Genomic DNA, 22,642 nt, shown 5'->3' with positions numbered 1-22,642 from the left:
CATTTTGAAGCCCAAATAACAAAGATCTTTGAACTTTTTTTCTCAAAAAACATCTCTTGTATTCTGAACTCTCTGCATTTACACATGTAGCAGAAAAAGAGGCGGCAACACTGAAGCTACTACAATACATGGATCTTAGCAATAGCAGTGTCAAACAGTATAGTTCCCCTTTTCCTTTTATAAATATTAAGGCGAGGTAGCAATATGAAGAACCACCAGTATATCTATCAATTGGATATGGATTTCATACTGTCCTGAAAAAAGAAGTGAAGATAAAGTGGCTAACATCAGAAAATAAGAAGACTGTATTAACAACATAGGATGACTGCAAACTCGAAATTCATTTTCCATTTTCCAATCATAATGTGCTAGAGCATAATGTTTATACGCATCTCCCAGAACTCTGATGCATTATCAAGCTCTATAGAATCTCAGCTGAGTTCCTCCTTTCCTTCATAAAACTTTAGGCAAGGCAAAAGAATCACCTACATGTTGTTGGACCTTCATGTTTAAAAAATGAGAGACAAAAAATTAACCTGGTAGTACTCCACCAGGTGAACATAGATGAAAATATGAATTAAATTTTAATACAACCAATAAACTCATGTGTGTTTTGATAGCTTCAGGTGACCCAAGGTCTATATCGTGCATATTTGTTTTCCCAATGAAGATTACTCCACAAAATATACAAAGTATTCGCCAAGCAGTGCATTTTTAAAGAAATACACATGCGAAAAATGTTGTTGTGGTCTACGGATGCGAGTATTTCACCTTCTCGAAAACTAATTTAGATCACAAATGCAACATGGCAAGTAAATTTTGGTTTTCTAACACAACCACTGCTCTAGTGCAAATATGATCCACATGAAACTCTGAAAATATTGGATGGGACAGAGGGATCCATGATGGGGTCATTATTTACCAAAAGAGTACCAATCAGATGGTGAAAGCGAGAGGTGTGAGAGACGCTGGCCCCCTGTATGCTGCTGTGGGTTTGCCAGTTTTCCACTGGCTACCTCCTCTAGCTAGCTGCTCCTCCCACGGCCCCACTGCCTCCCGCCATCCGTTGCATCATATGCCGGTGTCCCGCCGTCTGTTGCGCCACCAGCCAGTCTCCTGCTATCTGTCGCCACTCGCCGGCCCCTGCCATGGGAGAGGAGAACATGGGGGTGTGGCAGTAGAGGCTATAGGAAGAAGATGGGGTTGCGCCACCAGCCAGATCCCGCCGTCTGTTGCCACTCGCCGGCCCCTGCCATGGGAGAGGATAACGTGGGTGTGCAGCAGTAACGGCTGCTGGGAGAAGATGAGGTGGAGTGAGGATAGGGAGATCGCGTTACCTGGGCCGTCATTCATCGCTGCCGTAGACGCGTCACTCCTGCTCATCGCCTCCCTGCGTGGAGCTCCTCATGGGGGCGATGAAGAAGAAACAATATGGCAAGGGCACGATCCACCGCTCGAATCTAGAGATGATATGGTTGCAGTGTGCTGCAGCTTGAAGCTGTTGTACGCAGGAGGAGGTCAGCGACGGGGATAGAGCCACGAGATCGAGAGCGATGGAATTGAGGAAGGGGAAGTGGGGGCCTGGAGGTGAGACGACGTGCGTACGTGGGTTGATTTATTTTCTTTTGTTTTTTCTTTCGTGCGAGGAGGTCTTTTTTCACGTACGAGGAGAGCGAGGCTCGAACGAGGCAGGGAGTCGAGGTTGAACCATCGAAGAAGGTCGAAGCATCACGATGTTCGATCCTCCTTTAATAATAAAGATTAATAGTAGAGATAACGATCATCAACAACCCGCAAAGTTTCAATCCTCTGGATTACTGGTGCATATCCAAAACGTCCACGAAACACGTTATTAGCATCTAATCTGGCTAGACTAGTGCGCGGGGAGCAGTTTTACGAGCCATGCCGATACGTGATGTCACGATCGATGTACCTAGTGTGGTTTAGCCTGTTTGATTTCGCTTCTGTGTCCCAAATTTGAGTGAGCTACGCGCTAGTGAGAACATGCACGGGCCAGTAAACTTTTGTTTAGGTTCTAGAACATCGTTCGGCCGGTCGTATGCATGACGTGTCTCCCACGCAAACATGCACCATGGAATGGATGTATATGGGTTCATTGTAAGGTGTAGTAGTAGGCTTTACCTAAACATGATCTCAAGACTCCAAGATGAGAAATGCGACCGATCTGCCTCGGGATTTGATTATTATACATATACTGGGGGATGCAGCGGTGTGCGCGGCCGGGTGCGCGGAGCGATTGCCGTAGGAAATCGTAAAATAATGCGCCGTCGTTGTGGATTGGTTGCATGCTGTGGCCCCTTCCAGTTTCTGATTGCGTGCATGTCCCGCCTTTGTGGAGATCAATTTGGTCACGTCCTGTTTTGGGCAGTTCTGCATGCGCCGCTGTTTGCCCTTTTTGTTTCCCTGCCACGTATGCTGATCTGTTGTCGGTTGCCGCTTGCATTTTCTCGATTCCTATCGACGGCGGTTGCCGGCTTCGGTAGGTTTTTCTAGGCCTTTCTCGCCGGTTTGCCTGGACGTTTTCAATTTGGTTTCTTCCCTTCTGATTCGGGATGCCGTGTCCGGTCCGGGGCTCACCGGCCGTTTCGTTCTTCCCGGACTGGTGAGCTTTTTTGCCTTTTTGTCGTTGCAGTTTTCTCTGTACAGATTTTGTGCTACTTCGTCTAGGTTGCCGTCTTCTTGATTGGTTACTTCATGCTGTAGGTGTGCACCGATTAGATTCGCGGCGAGATGTTAATGTGGACGTTGATAGTCGCCGTCGGGAGATTTCATTAGGGAAGCGGCCTGTGGATTGTACCATTGGTGAGTGCTCTCGATTCTTGCTGCGTGCATGGGAGTGCCTGTATGTGCCTCTGGCTGCTTTGCTGTGTTTCTTCTTGTTGGTTTGATTGTTGTCTGCCGTTAGTGCGGGCTCTTCTTCAGCGGTCGCTGGGTCTGTCCCGGCTGTTTGGCCGGCCAGCGTGCGACCTAGTTGTTTTTTTATTTCTTTCTTTCTTGCTTAGTTTACTTATTTCATGCCTGTGGTGTTGTTCCATCTAGCCGTTTGGTGTTGTGCTTATTGGTAGGATCTAATGTGGTCCATCTAATGGTTGCTTGCAGACACTTCGCCTGTCGAAGTGGTTGACGGATCGAGTATTTGTGTTTCTGGTTTTCCTGCTGGTGTTCATCTTTATGGCTCTTTGGTTGGTGCTATGACTTCCCTTTGCCGTCCAAGAGTGGTGCCCTTATGTGCCGCCGGTACCTTTGGTCGGCCTACTTCTCTTGGTAAGTCCAATTTTCTAAATATGCATGTGCTTCTCTTGGGTTTTGTGGTGTTCTTTTAGGATTGGTTCTAATTTGCGTACGTGTTTTTCATTTGAGTGATGCCTACTCCTGTTACAGAGCACTCTCGTGTTGTGTGTGCTCGCCGTAAGCGGACTTTGGTGTGATCGTACTGGTCGGGCCGGAAAAGAGGTGTTTTTTTGGTCGTTGTTCTTATTCTTCTCCGGACGCCGATGCATGTGGTCTTATGTTTTTTCTTTCTATTTCCAGTACGTGGGATGCAACCTCCGTTTTCTAAAGATTACATCCAACTACTTAAGGGTGAGTATATATAATTTATGGTTTATGTGTCCGTGCTGCTTTCCATTTGTGTTGCCGACTCGGTGTTCTGTTTTGCAGCTACTTTTAGGGGGCGTTCGTATTATGGTGGACCGGATTTGTGCTGCCGGAAATGTGGGGCTTTTTTTTATCCTGAAATTGTCGCCGCCCTGATAAATATGCCGAATACACATCATCGTTTGGTGGACACGTTCAGAATTGCTCGATAGAGTCTGCACCCCTGGTGTTTCTAAGGTGTCCATTCGTTTTTTTGGTGATGACGGTGGTGCTCATGGTACGCGTTTTTCTGGTCCTACTGCTTCTGAGGTTGCCGCGCTCATTGTTGGTGACTTGACGCCTGAATGTAGAAATTTTGATGTGGTTGCAGAAACACGTTCTGGTTCATTGAAGCATGTATCTTCACTGAATTGCAATCTTATGGCTTTGCAATATCCTATACTATTTCCATATTGTGATAAGAGTTATCATCGTGGTATTAGATATGTTGATGGTAATGAACATTTGATTGTTTCCCAATGCAACTGTGTTAGCTGTGGACACTTGGATAGCGACAATGTTGACCGTGATTTGGAGGATGGGGATGTCACCCGTGGTCAGATTACTATGTTGGAGTACTACAAATACTATGCTCACTATCGTGAAGGTGAAATTAATCCTTATACAAGTTGCAGTTGTTTGAGCTAGCAGATTGCCGTTAATGCATATTCTTGTGTAGAGGCTGATCGGTTGGAGTACCATTTCCATAAACAAGATAAACTTCATTCTGAATCTTATCGGGGCATATCTGATGCAATGGGTGTACAATAATAAGTGTGCTTGCATGAAGAATGATTGTTGTTCCAAGTGCTTTCCAAAGCCATTTAGTGATGATACAATGGTTGATCGTGTTGGCTGTCCGGTTTACCATCGTTCTGATAACGGGCTTTATGTGCTCAGACAGAAGGACTTACTTTATTTGGGAAATCAATGGGTTGTTCCATACAACATGAAATTGTTGAAGAGGTTTGACGCCCACATGAATGTGGAGTGGTGTAACAGGACAAATTTATTGAAATACCTGTTTAAATATCTTACAAAGGGTCATGATGTGGTTCATATGCGTTTCTACGCTCAAGATAAACCTAGCAGTGTTTTTACTGTGCCTTCTCCTACTGGCAGAAACGAGATTGACCAGTACATCAAATGTACGTTCGCAGATAGATTTAGTTAAATTTATGTAACTTGTTGTAGTGTTGTTATAATTGTTCAACATATGGCTAGGTATCTTTCTGCTTGTGAGGCTTTTTGGAGACTGTTTGCATATAATATTCATGGTCATCAACCTTCCGTCGAGAGATTGGTTGTGCATATACCTAATATGAACAGGGTCATATTTGCCGAGACTGATAACCTAGGAAATGTCTTGGATGATCCTTCGGCTGCTAAAACTATGCTTACTGAATGGTTTGCTGCCACCAAAAGCATGTGTCTGCTAGGTCTTTAACATACCTTGATTTTCCAAGTCAGTGGGTTAGGAATAAAAGTGGTAAGCTGTGGACTAAACAGAAGATAAACAAGAAGCAAAAGAAAGAGCAGCTGAAATGGCTTTAGAAGATTTTCAAAAGGATAGTTTCAGAGAATCATCCATAACATACGAAGGAGAACCAGCAAATACAGAAGATGGAGTAAAAGAAAAAGCGGCTGAAATGGCTTTAGAATGTATCTGTGCAGATTATAATATTTTCGTCAATGATCATAATTACTATGCTCTTGAAGTTACAAAGGAAAAAACTTTTTGCAGAGCACAAACAAAGCAATGGCAGTTCAATATGGCCCGTCAGCAAGTAGCTACACAGCAAAACAAGCTTACAAGACAAACAATAATCCTAGCAAAAATATGCAACAACTTGTTTGATATATTGCCACTTTTAAGACAAACAAATAGTACCCTCAGCGCCCAGACAGCGATGATCCTGTTATCACGTACACAGGCGCGCATCCTCTTGTTGGACGTGTACAAGCATTTGCAAAATATCTGTACCACTTTATCACGGACACCAATCCTGTAGGAGGATATACGAGGATGATGTAATCTATCGGAGATTGCTTTTAACTTACGATGTAATCCATCGGAGATTGCTTTTAACTTACTTACACGTTGTGTTTGTGTCTCTATATATAGTCTACTGCGTAGAATAGACTGTATATATTTTGAATAATTAGTTTGTTTGATGAATGTGCCACTTTTAATTGCTCTCTTTGTACCCATCCATTTGCAAGATTTTAATAAATTTGCATCTTTTGTGTCTCGAATGTTTCTATATACCGTTTTGACTTGCTTCAATTAAAAAATAGACGATTATGCAATGGACTACATACATTCGCAAGTAATGACCAAGCGCGGCGTGCCACCGCGCGGGTTAGGATAGTAGTTTACTTATTGTTGAGCGCTCTGGAAGACGGCCGCGCATCCCCCTCGCAGCACAACTTGCCGCGTTAATTACTACTACTACCACTTCAACTAGCTGCACCTTGCAAGCCCGAATAGATTAGATTCATGAGAGCGCGGTGATGTCACCATGCATCTACTTGTGTCCCAAATGTTGTTGCTCCTTCTTAGATACTGGAACGCTGGTTCGGACAAGTTTCCCTATGTCCTGGGAACCATGTGTATTATAAAGAGAAGCACGAAGACGATGTCTCTTTCCGACTATATCTCTCGAGTCTTGACCGTGTTGACACGGTTGTGCTTGCCTCTCACAAGGAGATTACTTAGTTATTAAGTCAGTTATCGACATGTCCATATATTGGCATCCAACCTGATGAAAAAGACCAACAGTACATCTTCACACATGCATAGATGAATCTAACAGTTTTGGACTGATTAGTACTCTTTACTGGCAAGTGCGCAAAGTAAACATTGTACTCACACGGCAAGGTGTATACTATACTAGTAACCTCTTTAGGGACACACGGTTGAGACCTTGTTAGTTTACTTAATTGAGATAGGATCCAAGCTGCGCACTGGTACATAAATTACGCGGTGCGGTACCATCATCAGTAAGTAGTACTACGTACGTATAGATTACTTAAGGTAGAATACATTGTTGTATTTTAATTGGTAGCTTTCCAGTTGCAGCAAGCTAGATGCGTTTAGTTTGCCAGCCCCAAGCAACTCCACACCCACCTACCTACATATAACGTGAGCCACCCATATGCCATATCAACACCTTCATTCTCCATTCTCTCACTCACACGACAACCAAGCAAGCTCGAAGTCTGCGAAGGACAGGAAATTGGAGGATCAAACTCCATGGGAGCGGGGATGAAGCGAGCAAGGAACGAAGAGGTATTGTCGCTGGCGCTGGCACTGAGCACGGACTCATCGACGTCGTCCACGACTTCAGCTGACTCAGCCGGGTCACCGGCCAAGAAAGCACGGAGACGCACGAGGGGCGCCGTGCTGGCGACGTCGGGTGAGGGGGAGTTCGTGTGCAAGACGTGCGGCCGAGCCTTCGCCTCGTTCCAGGCGCTCGGCGGGCACCGCACGAGCCACCTTCGGGGCCGCCACGAGCTGGACCTCGGCGTCGGCATCGCCAGGGCCATCAGCGAGCGGAGAAGACGGGAGAACAAGCAGCACGAGTGCAGCATCTGCGGCATGGGGTTCGAGATGGGCCAAGCGCTCGGGGGTCACATGAGGCGTCACCGCGAGGAGATGGCTCTGCGCGGCCGCGGTGACGACGACGACCAGTTGGTGTGGCGCGGCGTCGCGCTACAGCCGGGTCAGGTGGTGACGGGGCACCAGGCCACTGCCAACCAGCCGCCCGTCTTGCTCAAGCTGTTCGTCTAGGTAGCTAGCTGGAAAGAAGAAAGACGATACGCTTTTGTTTCTTTAATGATGCGTGGAGCACTTATAAATGTGTTTGATTGGAATGGGATATAGGTTCACTGTTCGATTTTGACCTTTTAAAGATTTTAATATGGGCTACATATGGATGTATGTAGATTCACTCATTCCGGTTCATATATAGTCCGCATTTGTAATCTCTAAAGAGCCTTATATTTAAAAACGGAGAGAGTATATACTATGCACAAGTAGAGATTGTTAGCGTTTCCGAAGGATTGATGAATTTTCTAAGGATCTTTCATTATTTGAACCGTATAAGCCTTTGGACGGGATTCATCAATTTCATTGGTGACTTGGAGGAAAATGTGTTTTGCTATTTGTCAGGTACCTGAAATTTTTCCTCACGTCAGTGACCTCGTTGGAGAAGAGAACCCCATTATCTATCTTAGGACGGAGCCATGGCCCCACTGTCTATCTTCGAGGGTGGGCTGCAGGGGATCACTACAGTTGTTTTGCGGTGAGGTAGAATCTAGAGGGATGGCCAGGACGGCGACCAACATGACTGGGGAGAGGTAGATTGAACGCTGGGGCCGGGAATCTAGCTAGCCCGGCCGCCACAATACTTAAATTGAACGCTGAACCTGAGATGAGCCCATGCAGTACTAGTGATGTCATGGCAGCAACACTGCATGTCACCTGGAGTACATATATGTTACGAGTAATCTACTTGTGCCCCAGGTGAGCAGTGAGAACGCGTGTACTACTAGTTCAGGATCGGACAATTTTGGTGCGTGATCGGATATGTACGAAAAGGATGTCTCTGTCCAACTATCTCTCGAGTATGGACAGTGGACACTAGTTGGCACGGCTAAACTTGTCCAAACTGGGAGCGCAAAGATGAATCTGTCGGCATGTCCATGTCCTGGGGCATCCAAACCTGTTGGTCGAAGACGAAGAGACTTGACCCGTGCATATCTAAGTCTCGGTTTTGGACTGATTGGATAAGTACCTTTACTGGTCGACAAGGGTGCAGAGTTGCACTCACACGGTAGGGACTAGCCAAGTAGACGGGCAGATTCGAAGCTTCATGTTGTACACGTAGAGGTGTGCATCATCGTGCATGTGCGGCGACGTGCGTCCGTGCTTACGTGTTCTCCCTCTCTTTCAAGGAAAAATGATCTATTTCCAAGCAGTACTCCGTCACTCCACTGACAAAAAGTGATTAAACTAAAGCAGCACGCAATCGGTTTCGTTAGCTTGTGCACATGCACGTCGATCCATGTATCTTTCATTCCTAGTGCTACTTCTTGCGAGGTTGGTTGCCGATAGCGGCAGACCGGTTCCTGGTCAACCCCTGCAAGAAATTGCGATGCTGTTGCACATTGCACATCGCCGCGTGAGAACGATGTGCTAGGCAATTTCCGCTAGCTCGTCCCATTAATGGACTCTGTCTCGAAGGCATAAGCTTCGATCAAAGATTCAATACTATTTTAAGTGTGTTTTGGCCATATAGTATAGAGATGATTCGATTGAATCTGAGGTGCTTAGATTAATTGGTCATCAAGCAAGATTTTCTTAGGCAACAAGACTTGTATTTGTCACTTGGGCACCAACTCACATTCCACTGCCAGGAAGTGTGAACGGTAGAGGTATTCATACACTTTTCTTCGAGGTATTCGATTTCTAGACGATGGGAACATGCATGGGGTTGTTGACTCGTGGCGGTTAAGTGGTTGGTGCATGCAGCTGGCCAAGTGGTAGTGCTAGTGGCCATTAAGCATGCATGCATTGACCAAATTGCGAGCTTCAAACATGCCCTTTACCACGCTTGCAGACGTACGTAACCAATCGATCGAGGCATGGGATTCGTTCGTTGTAAGGGTATACGTGCTTACGCAATCGTGATCCTCAACCTCAAAGCTCCAAACTGAGACCAAATGTTGATTAATCTGCTGCCCGAGGATTTGGTTTAAGTTCACTTGCTCAATGGTGTGGAAGCCGGCCACGCAGTCCTCTTGCAATACTCCATCCAATCTTTTTTAGTCTGCATATAAGTTTAGTCAAAAGACAAAGTATCTTTAATTTGACTAAATTTATAAAAAGAAAGCATCAACATTCGCAATATCAAATCAATATCATCAAATTCATGATGGAATGTAGTATCAGATTATATATATTTGGTATTGTAGATGTTCATATATTTTTAAAAGAAATTGTTGAATTTTACAAAGTTTAACTTGAACAAATCTAATACACGGAGTAAAACGTACCGGAGGGAGGTGGATTAACTCCGCGCGTTACCTACCACTCGTACTATTGGATCCGAACGCATTTGTAGATTTGCCTTGATGTCACCATGCAGGTATAGTACTGTAGCTACTTAATGTCTTGAGCGACGTTGCTCTTGGTTAGAGCATCTTAGGGCATCTCGCCCTCAAGAAGGCCCCCCAGACGTCTTTTCGTCCGCCAGCGCCAAAAAATCGGTCCAATCACGCTCCCAAGAGCCCAGTTTTCGCCGGTTCGGGCCGAAATTGGCGCCGGCGGACCCAACCCGAACCCGGCGCGCTGGGGTCGCTCGGGGGCGCCGGGCGAATCGTTTTTGGCGCGAGGAGCCGCGGACCCGCCGCGTCAGCGACTTTACCCTCTTCTCGCCCCTTCGTCGTCCTCATCGCCTCGTTTCCCGCGGCGAATCAATGCCAAAGCTGCCGCGCGCTGCCGCGCCGGTCAGCCTCCATTGATGCCTCACGGGCGGCGCAGTGAAGGCTGGGCGGCGCGTCCCTCGGCCGCCACGCAATCACGCCACGCGTAACGCGCCGGCCAAGCCTACCACGCGGCGCCTCCGCCTATAAAAGACGACTGCAAGCGCGCCGGAGAGACTCACCCCGATCATCCACCGACGACGCGCTCATTTCTCCCTCTTTCCTCCTCTCGCCGTCACCAGTTGAGAAAGCATGGCCGAGCGTTTCCCAGGCGACGGCGAACGGATTCGGGCGCCGTCATCTGCACAAGGACGAGGCTCGCCTCCTTTTCGAGGCCGAGTACCCGGTCCCGCCGGACATGCGGGTGCCCGGGGCTTGGAGGATCAGCGCGGGCGGCGTGCCGGTGCCACCACCACCCACCGGGGCGACGCGGCGTGCGGAGATCACACGCATCCGCGCGTCCCTGCCGCGGGCGGCGAGGGAGGGGCCACGGTACGTCCCCGACAGCCCACTCTGGGAGCCCTACTTCCGCCGCCGTCACGCCGAGCAGCTCGAGGCCACCAACGGCGTCGTGCCCTCCGGCAGGCTCAACTCCGATGGCCGGCGCCGGTGGTGGGGCGTGCCCGGCCGCACGTTGGAGGCCGTCCTCGAGTACATCGAGGGCGGCAACACGCCGTGCCTCAAGTATCCCGCTCCCCCGGCCTTCTCACGCCGTCGGGGAAGCTCCTGGACGCCGAGGCGCATGGAGACCGGGGCGTCCTCCTCCTCGTCCGGCGGCTCTCCCTGCCTCCACCTTCGCCCCGTCAAGCCGGAGCCCCAGGACACGCCTGTCAGCGCGCGTACCGGCAGCTCTGGCGGCTCTCCCTGCCTCCACCTCCGCCCTGTCAAGCCGGAGCCCCAGGACACGCCTGTCAGCGCGCGTACCCGCAGCTCCGGCGCCCTCGTCGAGCCCAAGGTGGAGTCCAGCCTCCCCCGGAGTACGAGGAGATAGCCCGGCGCGGCTTCTCCGACGAGGACGCCATGTGGTGGTCGCGCGACGACTATGTGCGCGAGGAGATGGTCCGACAGCGCCGGGCCCTGGAGGAGATCGCCGCACGCAAACATGGGCGCGAGGGCGGGGACGGTGTCATCGTCCTCGATAGCGACGACGCCGCCGCCCCCGGACCGTCCAACCCGCCGCGCCAACCGGGGGAGGGATGCAGCAGGGACGGCGGAGGCGTAGGCGGGGGCGACGACGACGACGATGACGACGGTGACTACACGCGGTTCTACAGCCTCCTCGGCATGTAGAACCGCGTGGGCGGGCGCCGAGGCGGGCGGCGAGGGAGACGGCGGGGGTAGCCCGCGGTAGTTTTTTTTTCTTTTTTTTGTAAAATATGTTTAAATTTAAACGAACTCACCCGTGTTTGCGTTGTGTTTGCGCCGAATTTGAACATTTTAAAAACCCGTGGGGGCCGCGACTGGGTGGAAGCGGCGGTGAAGGAAGTTGTGGCCAAAGGTGGTCATGGACGTCGATGTGGATGTGTCCCCTCCGCTGCAGCCGACCGCCCCGCGTGAGTGATTCATCATGTTGGCTGGACGTGGACCGGACGTTGAATTTCATTTTGACATGTTTGAATTGTGGATCATTTCAATTGTCGAGTTGTTGAATTGGTGATAAATTTGTGCTAAATGATCCATGTACACGAATTTATATGGATTTAAGGGTTTTGATATAAGGAGTATAGTTGTCCAACAGGACTTTTGAGGGGCCGTTTAGCATTGTCCAGGGGTGTGCCCGGGGCGTCCTCCAGCTGTAGACCTACTTCTAGGAGTACTGGCCTGCTGGCTCGGACAAGTTTGGTCCGTGCCATAGGCAGGTTTGGATAAAGAAAAACTGCGGAGGCGACGTCTGCCGCGAGTCTCGACAGTTGACACGGTGGTGCCTGTCCAAACAGAAGTCAACCAATTAATTAGGAGCAACTAATCTTGCAGCCCCCGTCCATGAACTGGGCATCGAACCTGCAGGTTGACGACCAAGTCTTCACCATGCATGCATATCCGAACCTAGCAGTTTTGGATTGATTAGAAGATACCCAGCATTTTCACAGGCAAGTACGCAAAACATGCATGTACTCACGCGGCAAGGTAATTACTGGTAGATTTTAGGAGCACACGGTGAGCGACCACTTAGTTTATACTCCACTTACGATATGATCCAAACTGCGCACTCGGCAAGTAAATTAGGCGGTGCGGTGTCATGTCATCATCAATAGTTCAATTCAATACTACTATGTACGTACATGGTTTAGGCTCTGTTTGGTTCAGTTTTTATCGACGGATTTCGTTACCGCGCAGTAGAATTTGAATCAAAGGGTGAACCCAGCAGAATCCGGTTTCAGAAATCCGCTGCCAAAATCTGAACCAAAAGCAGAAGCAGTTCAGGACGTGCTTTCCAAAATCTGATTCCGCTACGGGCCAAAATCTGAAAAAGCTGTATCAGCTGGTTTGCCAAATGACCTACATCTTTTTCATATCAGATTTTCCACAACTGTTTTTCCACAGCAGATTTTTCACAGCTGCTTATAGAAATCCACAGCCGAACCAAACAGGGCCTTACGCTGCTCCAAATGCATGCATGGGTGCTTAGATGAGGTGCTAAGCACATTAAATAGCTTAGCAACTATACTCTCCAATGCATAGGTGCTTAGCTTATGGTTGCTAAGCTTGCTTCATTTAATGATTTAGCAAGTAAAGCTCTTCATGTATTGATGGGCTTCCTTCCTTTAAATGTTTTGTCTAGGTTCACGTGCTTAGCATTGTTTCTTCCTGGAGTCACCACACTTATCTCTCTCCTCTTAAATAACTTGCGAGATCAGATTTTTTACCTACGTGGAAGGCTTAGCACATGTATAAGGTGAAGCATTGGGAGGGGCCTTACTTGGTGTGGAGGAGATTGCTGTATCACAGCTTGCTTTTCAGTCAGGATGGGAACGGGCCGACCCGGCCCTGGCCTTGGAGCCCTCATGGTCTCAAGGCCAATTTATGAGGCCGGTCGACCCATTTTTAAAAAACCAGTGGCCTTGCTGGCCCAATGGGTATCTTGGGTCGGCCCAAATTCTGCTTCTTATCTTGTATCACAGATAATCAGATATGTCAGTTTTTACTATAAATAAATAAATCAGATATGTCAATTAAAAAAAAGGCAATCAGATATGTTGCAGCTACGGGTGCATGCATACGCAAGGCCGTGCTCACACGCGCCTGCTGCGCGCACTGTGATCCGCCCGGCCCGGCCATGTCCGCATGCACGACGCGGGCTTGCCAGCAGATCCTCCATGCATGCACGTTACACATTCAAAGGAATTAGCTAGCTACGCACGCGGGCACTAACTAACGACTCCACTGCAACAAAACACATGCCCAAGTAACTAGCTGCTAACTCACGCCTTGGAGGTGGGTCGACCCTGCTGACCCATTGGGTCAGTCGGTGCCGGCTCCACTGACCCAACTATGGTTCGAGGCCGATCCACACGGCCCATTGGCCTCGACTTTTCGGGCCGGGTCAGCGACCCGGCCCATTTCCATCCTGACTTTTCAGCGGCAGCAAAGGAAATGGCGGTTAGTTTGCCAGCCTCACCAACTTGCCACCCACGCAATGAAATTAAGCTCCATCAAGCAAACGCGTGGTCGGTACGCACACAACCTATATATAACTAGGCCGCACCGGCCATACCACCTTCGAACTAAAGTTTTCTTTAAGAGCATCTTTAATCGAACCACAAAGGCCAAACCCCAGAAAGCCAACCCAAAACTTAAATCCCCAAAACACCGGGTAATGAGAGGGTGGTTTCTAATTGATCACCAAAAAAAAGAATCATGTAAAGACACTTGAATTCACTTCCTCCCGCTTTATGCATCCATATGAACATTCCACTTGATCATTAATGTAAACTTTATAATTAACTCCATTGTTGCATTAACCGAAGCTCACAACTTCTTAAATTGAACTACTCATTATGCGACACAGCTAACACAAATGATTAATTACCATAAATTGAGCTACTCAACATAGCTCAAATTAAAGATCTCCTATATAAAACACAAATAAAATATAACACTTGCTAAGTATAAACAAAGAAGCTTAGCTTAGCTTACCATAACCTATGCCTCAATGTCAGAGTCAATGGATATGATAATGATGTCGTTGGACGTTGTCCCCCATCTTTGGTAACTCTTCGTTGTCGTTGTTGCGTTCCCCCTACTGCCGCAACATCCTCCTCATCGACGACAATGTCGTCCTGCAAGTTTTTCTACTCATCGTCGTAGGCAATGCAATGCTCGGGATAGAGGAGCTTGTGACGATAGGCAACCTTGGATCCCCATGAATGTGCGACGCTCATCGGTAGCTAGTTGTTCCATGCTATATGAGACCTCAGACTCCTTCATCGTGCGCCTCTCCTTGGTGGCCCGTTATTCCCCGCGGTAAGTCTTGATGGAGTGGAGAGGATGATGTTGTCCTCCATCAGCTTGTCGTCCTCCTCCTCGAGCTCTGGGTTTGGGGTCCAAGCTGGTCGCCACCACCTCCACAGTCGTGACCTCATTGAAGTTGGATTAGAAGGAAGCGGAAGGCAATTCGCAATGTTGACAAGGTAGTTAACTTTGTCAAATTATGTCACGTATGTTAAAACCAGTTTCTAGCAGGGTCAAGCGGGTAGTTTAAACTGGATCGAGAGTTTGAGGTTTATGTTATCACCAATATTGAAGTTAGGGGATAAATTGATCTTTATGATTAGTATATGTTAAAAAATCTTATTGATTAGTTAAAAACGTTTCCCTTCGAAAATGGACTTACCGCTTGTCCGTGGCGTGCTAGCTCGCCTAGTTGTTCCATTCGCCCCAGTGCATCGTCCACGTCTCTCCTTCACCACGTCCGGTGCACGCGTACTTGACCCTTTGGCAATGCAAGCTTGTTCTGGTCCAGCCCTCGTAGCTTGACTCAGTTTCTTTATTCTCGCTTTTCAGACCCGTCCACATCTCTTCAGATCAATTAACAATGTCGTTATGGGGGTTAAGCATTGACTGAACCACCAAATGCAAATGCTCTCCCACATAAAGTGCATTCACAACGCACCCATGAGCCGTATGTGCTTACGTAAGAGTAGTTGCGGCTCCGAGAGCTAGAGGCTGCACACACAAAAAATGGTTGTCATTTATGCAGTACTCCGAGTATCATTGTTATTCTTGCCCAGCACCGTGTTAGTGCCGGACTCGAGGTTGCGCGGAGCGTTCGTTTCGTGCGCATGATCGAATGGCTGGAACTCGGAAGTGTTGGGTGATGAAGCTATGTATCTGAGGTAGGAGCGGGGACCCGTCCCAAAAAGTCCTACCCAAGGACATCCTTACAAGAAATCACCCGTCAATCGATTTGAAGATACTTCACTCGACGGGTTCAAGACACTCGACCAAGAAGCTATCACTCGATCATGAAGCTATTCACTCGATTGCCAGGAGATCTACAGTCACTCCGTAGGCAAACGGTCAGCTGTTAAGTAGTCTTCATGGTCATTACAGCACTTTATTAGAGGTGTTACCAGTAACGCCCCATCTTAAATGTACTTTAAAACCCTGCATTACTGAGGGCAGGAGGGGGTCGGCGAACTCTATATAAGCCACCCCCCTCCTCAGTAGGAAGGGTTTGCACCCCTGTAATTCATACACGCATAATCCAGTCGATCGCCTCCGGACTCCGAGACGTAGGGCTATTACTTCCTTCGAGAAGGGCCTGAACTCGTAAACCTCGCGTGTAACAACTTCCCAATAGCTAGGATCTAGCCTCTCCATACTCACCCCCCTACATCACTGTCAGAGTTAGAACCACGACAGTTGGCGCCCACCGTGGGGCAGGAATCTTAGCGCTTAGTTGGAGAAGTTGTGATCTTTCCCGATCCCTTTGATCATATTTTCTTGCGGAGTTTTGGTGGAGGACCGCGAGATCCGTCTCGGCGCGCTCACCTTCATCATCGACGACTCCGCCTGGCTTCAGGAGGCACCACTCGACATCGACGCGCTCCCCGTCCGCGGCGCGACGCATTTCCGCGCATGCGTTCGTGGCGTCCTCCTGCGGCAACCGTCGACCCAATATGGGTCGGCCCCCGTATCGTCTCCCCGCCCTGTCTCCCACCAACGCAAGCGCTCCGGTCGGTCAAGACTTCAGAGGTGGGTGAGGCACGCCGTGGCCCGCCAATCGGCAGCCCAACAAGTCGCAGCAATCGAGCCCGTCGAATCCCTCCACGGCCTGTTCGACCTGTCGACTGGCTCCGCGGAGACCGCATCCGAGTGCGACAGCAGCGATCCAGCGGCTGAGGTCCTGGCGGTCGATGGAACACACAGTCCCCCCGGTTTCCCTCGCACTGATGGAGGCGCGGGTGGGGGCGATCCGTCGCATCCCCACGACGAGTATCTTCCCGAACCTCTCACGTCATTGCAGCGAGAGGAGCTTCGCCGCTGGAACATGGACGCGCTCCGCACTCCTATCGTCGGAGAGACCCCCGAGGCCCGGGCCTTGGAGGATGCGCGTTTGGCCAACTTGGCCGAGCGCACTCGACTGGAGAATCTTCAGCGAGCACTCGACGAGCAAGCGCGTCAGCGGGCTCCCGAGTCTAGTCGACGCCGGCTCTTCCCGCCGACGCAGGTATACCGAACCCCAGTTCAGAATTTGGCCGCTGCGGCCCGTATAGCAGAATCAATTCAGCCCTCCCTGTCGGAGGCGGGCAGGGGCTTGTTGCAGATCAGAGCGCTGCTCCGGGCGGCGGGAAACCAGAATTCTGCTGTCTCTCAGTCGCGGAACAGGATCCACAGTCGATCCGTTGCGACGGATACAGTCGAGTCGGCTCACAGCCCGAGATCGCCCCCGAGGCGTGAGGGACGTGGCGACCAGCATGATCAGTACAGTACTCGGAATGAGCAGTACGATCGCCGGTTCGACCGTGATGATCGACGTCGAGTGCCAACCCCTCCCCCGAGGAGTGGGTCATATACGCCTCGACGGCAAGATGACAGACACCCTCATAGTGTTGGACAGAGGATTCCAGTCGACCCCAGGGACCCAAGCTTTGATGCGAGATCCATCCTCGTTCAAGGTTTGGTTGACAGGAACAGAGCTCATCGAGAAGGCCACAACAGAGATGCGCCTGCCAGCAGCAGAGTACGTGCTTCAGGGCCAGAGTGCTTCAGTCGAGCCATCAGAGCCGCAGTGATACCTCCCAATTTCAGGTTGGCGACTGGAATCGGCAAGTTCACCGGTGAATCTAAGCCTAACACCTGGCTCGAAGATTACCGGGTGGCTGTACAGATTGGCGGTGGCAATGACGAGGTGGCCATGAAGCATTTGCCTCTCATGTTAGAGGGCTCGACCAGAGCATGGCTAAATCAGTTGGCATCCAGCAGCATTTACACTTGGGAGGACCTCTCCCGAGTGTTTATCACAACCTTTGAAGGAACATGCAAGCGACCTGCAGGCCTAACAGAGTTACGGTCTTGTGTGCAGAAGCCGAATGAAACTCTGAGGGAATACATCCAGAGGTGGATCACGCTGCATCACTCGGTTGAGAACGTGCCGGACCATCAAGCAGTTTGTGCCTTCAAGGAAGGTGTTAAATACAGAGAGTTGAATCTGAAGTTTGGTCGAACTGGAGAGATGTCTCTGAATCGGATGATGGAGATTGCCACCAAGTATGCTAACGGAGAAGACGAAGATCGACTCCGGAGTGGCAAGCAGAAAGCGGTCGCCCAGGAAACTGGAGGCAATTCCAGTCGGAAGCAGAAGCGGAAGGCCGAGCCAGCCGCTCCTGGGGAGGCCCTGGCCGTAGCCCAAGGAAACTTCAAGGGAAAACACAAGGGCACCTGGAAGCCCAAAAAAGTCAAGGATCAAGACGGAAATGATGTTTTGGATCTGCCATGTCACATCCACACCAAGAAGGATGAAGAGGGTAACTTTATTTACCCAAAGCATACCACTCGACAGTGCCGACTCCTGATCCAGCAGTTCCAAGGAAAGCAGTCCAAGGATAAGGGAAAAGAGTCGGACAGGGTCGAGGACAAGGAAGACAACGACGATGGATACCCCCAAGTCAATTCCACCCTGATGATTTTTGCCGACGTCGAGAGCAAAAGTCGACTGAAAGTCATTAACCGAGAGGTGAACATGGTTGCCCCGGCAACACCCAGTTATCTGAAGTGGTCTCAGACTGCCATCACATTCGACCAGTCTGATCACCCAACGCACATTGCCACCCCTGGGAGGTAAGCTTTGGTGGTCGACCCAATTGTTGAAGGCACTCGACTGACTAAAGTCCTGATGGATGGCGGCAGTGGCCTGAACATACTATATGCTGAAACATTGAAAGGGATGGGCATTCCGATGTCCAGGCTCAGCACCAGTAGTATGAGTTTCCACGGAGTCATTCCTGGGGAGAAAGCCCAATCACTCGGCCAGATCGCTCTTGATGTGGTTTTCGGTGATTCAAAGAATTACCGCAAGGAAAAGTTGACATTCGAGGTTGTGGACTTCCAAAGTGCTTATCATGCCATTTTGGGCAGGCCAGCTTACGCGCGTTTCATGGCTCGACCATGTTATGTGTACCTCAAACTGAAGATGCCGGGCCCTAAAGGGGTAATCACTGTTACAGGCAATCGGAAGAAGGCAGAAGAATGCTTTCAGAAAGGCTCAAAGATTGCAGATGCTCAGATGGCAGTGGTCGAGCTGCAAGAGTACCAAAAGGCTGCCGATCCGAGTGAATTGCTACGGGCCAAGAAGCCTGCTTCAGAGTCAGCTTTTCAGTCGACTGATGAAACGAAGACAGTCCACATTCACCCGACCGACCTCGATGCTGCCCCGACTCATATCTCAACGACGCTTGAATCCAAATAGGAAGAAGCGCTCATCCAGCTCCTCCGTGAGAACTGGGACATCTTCGCATGGAAACCCTCTGACATGCCTGGAGTTCCCAGGGGGCTGGCTGAGCACCGTCTGCGGGTCGACTCAAAATTCAAGCCTGTGAAGGAACACCTTCGACGGTCCGCCGTCCAGAAGAAGCAAGCCATTGGCGAGGAGGTGGCTCGGCTCTTAGTAGCGGAGTTTATCCGAGAGATTTACCACTCCGAGTGGCTCGCCAATGTAGTCATGGTCCCCAAGAAAGATAAGTCACTTCGCATGTGCATAGATTTCAAACATATCAATCGGGCCTGCCCGAAAGACCATTTTCCTATCCCTCGCATCGACCAAATAGTCGACTCGACTGCGGGGTGTGAAAAATTGTCTTTTCTAGATGCTTATTCCGGGTAACATCAGATCCGTCTGTATGGACCCGACGAAATCAAAACAGCTTTCATCACCCCATTCGGATGCTTCTGTTATGTCACCATGCCATTCGGCCTCAAGAACGCCGGAGCCACGTTCATGAGAATGATTCAGAAGTGTTTACTCACTCAAATCAGTCGGAATGTGGAGGCGTACATGGATGATATTATGGTCAAGTCACGGGAAGGATCCGACCTGCGAGCTGACCTTGCCGAAACCTTTGCCAACCTCAGGAGGTATGATATCAAGCTCAATCCATCAAAGTGCACATTCGGAGTTCCAGGCAGAAAGTTACTCGGTCTTCTCGTTTCCGAACGAGGGATCGATGCCAATCCTGAGAAAATTGGCACCATACTCCGGATGAAGCGTCCTGTACGTGTGCACGATGTCCAAAAACTTACAGGCTGCTTGGACGCTTTAAGTCGATTCATTTCTCGTCTCGGTGAAAAGGCATTGCCTCTCTATCGACTAATGAAGAAGTCTGACAAGTTCGAGTGGACTCCAGAAGCTGACGCAGCGTTTGCAGAACTCAAAGCTCTGCTCTCCACCCAGCCGGTGCTTGCTGCCCCAATCAGCAAAGAGTCTCTGCTGCTGTACATTGCGGCCACGGGACAAGTTGTCAGTACAGTACTCACGGTCGAGCGGGAAGAAGAAGGAAAGGCCTTCAGAGTTCAGCGCCCAGTGTATTATCTGTCTGAAGTTTTGACCCCTTCAAAACAAAGATACCCTCACTACTAGAAGCTTGTATATGGGATTTACATGACCACGAAGAAGGTTGCACACTACTTCTCTGATCATTCCATTACAGTCGTCAGCGACGCCCCACTGTCAGAGATTCTGCATAACAGAGATGCAACTGGTCGAGTGGCCAAGTGGGCGATTGAACTCCTTCCCTTAGATATCAAGTTTGAAGCAAAGAAGGCTATCAAGTCCCAAGCAATCGCAGATTTCATCGCCGAGTGGATTGAACAGCAACTTCCGACTCAAGTTCACTCGGAGCACTGGACCATGTTTTTCGACGGATCTAAGATGCTGAATGGTTCCGGTGCTGGGGTAGTTCTAGTCTCCCCCCGAGGAGATAAGCTCAGATACGTTCTCCGGATTCACTTCGATTCCTCCAACAATGAAGCAGAGTATGAAGCACTTTTGTATGGGTTGCGCATGGCCATTTCACTCGGCGTCCGTCGCCTCATGGTCTATGGCGACTCAGATTTGGTGGTTAATCAGGTGATGAAGGAGTGGGACGTCAGAAGTCCAGCTATGGCTGGTTATTGCAATGCAGTGAGAAAGCTAGAAAAGAAATTCGAGGGGTTAGAGCTTCATCACATCCCCCGACTGAAAAACCAAGCAGCTGATGACCTGGCAAAGATAGGCTCCAAGCGAGAAGCCATTCCCAGCAATGTGTTTTTGGAGCACATCCGCTCGCCGTCAGTCCAGGAAGATCCTTTCACAGAAGAAGCCCCACAACCAAAAAGTGCCACAGATCCGACTGAAGTCGAAGTTCCTGCTATGGTCGACCTAATCATGGAAGTCTTGGCAATAACTCCCGACTGGACGATACCGTACATCGCGTATATCCTAAGGAAAGAGCTCCCAGAAGACGAGGAAGAGGCTCGACAGATCGTCCGCCGATCTAAGGCCTTCACAGTCATAAAGGGGCAATTGTATAGACAAAGCGCGACTGGAACCGGTCAGAAGTGCATAACACCAGAAGAAGGTCGGATAATCCTTGATGATATCCACTCGGGAACCTGTGGCCACCATGCGTCCTCTCGGACCATTGTGGCTAAAGCATACCGAGCGGGATTCTTCTGGCCTAGAGCAAATGAGATGGCAAAAGAGATAGTCGACAAGTGCGGAGGCTGCCAGTTCTACTCCAACATGTCACACAAGCCTGCATCAGCCCTGAAGACCATTCCTCTCGTCTGGCCATTTGCTGTCTGGGGACTGGACATGGTTGGTCCACTGAGAACAGGCAGGAGCGGGTTCACGCATGTGCTTGTGGCAGTCGACAAGTTCACCAAATGGATCGAAGCCAAGCCTATCAAGAACCTCGATGCTGGCACTGCTATCAGTTTCGTCAAAGGACTAACATTCAGATATGGAGTCCCTCATAGCATCATCACCGACAATGGGTCAAACTTCGATTCGGACCAGTTCAGAGCTTTTTGCGCCTCTCAAGGCACACGAGTCGACTACGCGTCGGTCGCGCATCCTCAGTCGAATGGGCAAGCTGAAAGAGCAAATGGTCTGATTCTTAAAGGACTGAAACCTCGGCTGATGCGTGATCTCAAGCACGCGGCAGGTGCTTGGGTCGACGAGCTTCCGTCAGTTCTGTGGGGATTGAGGACCACCCCTAACCGGTCGACTGGAAGAACTCCATTCTTTCTGGTTTATGGAGCCGAAGCGGTTCTGCCAAGTGATCTTCTTCACAACGCGCCCCGAGTCGAGCTTTACACCGAAGATGAAGCAGAACAGGCCCGGCAAGACGCAGTCGACCTCCTCGAAGAAGAGAGGGAGATGGCCATGATCAGATCGGCCATTTATCAGCAAGACTTGCGTCGATTCCACGCCCGGAATGTGAAGAGTCGAGCCTTCCAAGAAGGAGATTTGGTCCTCCGAGTGGATCAACAGAAACCACACAAGCTTGCTCCCACTTGGGAAGGTCCCTTCATCATCACCAGAGTCCTCCATAATGGAGCGTATCACCTCTTCAATGTTGATCGCCAGATCGACGAGTCTCGAGCTTGGAATGCGGAACTACTCCGCCCCTTTTACACTTGAGCTCAACCTTGGACGAGATGTAATAAGAAAAATTCCCGCAGTTTGTTTTTATCAAAGGCAAGAGTGTTCCATTAATTGTTGTCACTTTTGTTTACATACGAAATCCCCCAGTGGGTGACTTAACTGCGAATCCGTCTCGCCTAAGTTTGAAAAATCCTACCGAGTGGAGAGCGATCCTCCCACTCGGGGGCTTAGCTGCAGTTCAACACTCGCCTAAGTTCTCTCATTTAGAGACTTAGCTGCAGTCCGGCACTCGCCTAAGTTTGAAAAATCCTACCGAGTGGAGAGCGATCCTCCCACTCGGGGGCTTAGCTGCAGTCCAGCACTCGCCTAAGTTCTCTCATTTAGAGACTTAGCTGCAGTCCGGCACTC

The 22,642-nt window shown here is 49.7% G+C and overlaps 1 protein-coding gene and 1 long non-coding RNA gene across 4 annotated transcripts; both read left to right on the top strand.

Annotated features, from left to right (window-relative positions):
• The first annotated feature begins 2,563 nt into the window (after positions 1-2,563).
• On the top strand, positions 2,564-6,746 carry LOC125511167 (uncharacterized). 3 transcript variants are annotated; one of them, XR_015602940.1, is made up of 7 exons: positions 2,564-2,623; positions 2,725-2,823; positions 3,121-3,285; positions 3,403-3,474; positions 3,553-3,603; positions 3,682-3,895; positions 3,989-4,953. It is a non-coding gene; the product is annotated as an uncharacterized LOC125511167 (long non-coding RNA). The 3 variants fall into 3 exon arrangements; XR_015602941.1 differs by adding an exon at positions 5,402-6,746 and having other exon boundaries at positions 2,570-2,823; positions 3,989-4,264; XR_007284919.2 differs by having other exon boundaries at positions 2,570-2,823.
• A 23-nt stretch (positions 6,747-6,769) lies between these two features.
• Positions 6,770-7,644, top strand: LOC125506281 (uncharacterized). Its single transcript, XM_048671132.2, has one exon. The coding sequence runs from the start codon at positions 6,914-6,916 to the stop codon at positions 7,448-7,450; it is 537 nt and encodes a 178-aa protein (XP_048527089.1). The 5' UTR covers positions 6,770-6,913; the 3' UTR covers positions 7,451-7,644.
• The last annotated feature ends 14,998 nt before the right edge of the window (positions 7,645-22,642 follow it).

Source organism: Triticum urartu, chromosome 5A (genome assembly GCF_056163025.1).
Source record: "Triticum urartu cultivar PI428250 chromosome 5A, HENAU_Tu73, whole genome shotgun sequence".
NCBI lineage: Eukaryota > Viridiplantae > Streptophyta > Magnoliopsida > Poales > Poaceae > Triticum > Triticum urartu.
The sequence above is the reverse complement of the archived record's forward strand: the minus strand, read 5'-3'. Positions and strand labels throughout refer to the sequence as shown.

What these genes read in the sequence shown, in the direction of transcription:
- LOC125506281 (XM_048671132.2), top strand. Translation starts at nt 6,914, where the DNA reads ATGGGAGCGGGGATGAAGCGAGCAAGGAACGAAGAGGTATTGTCGCTG.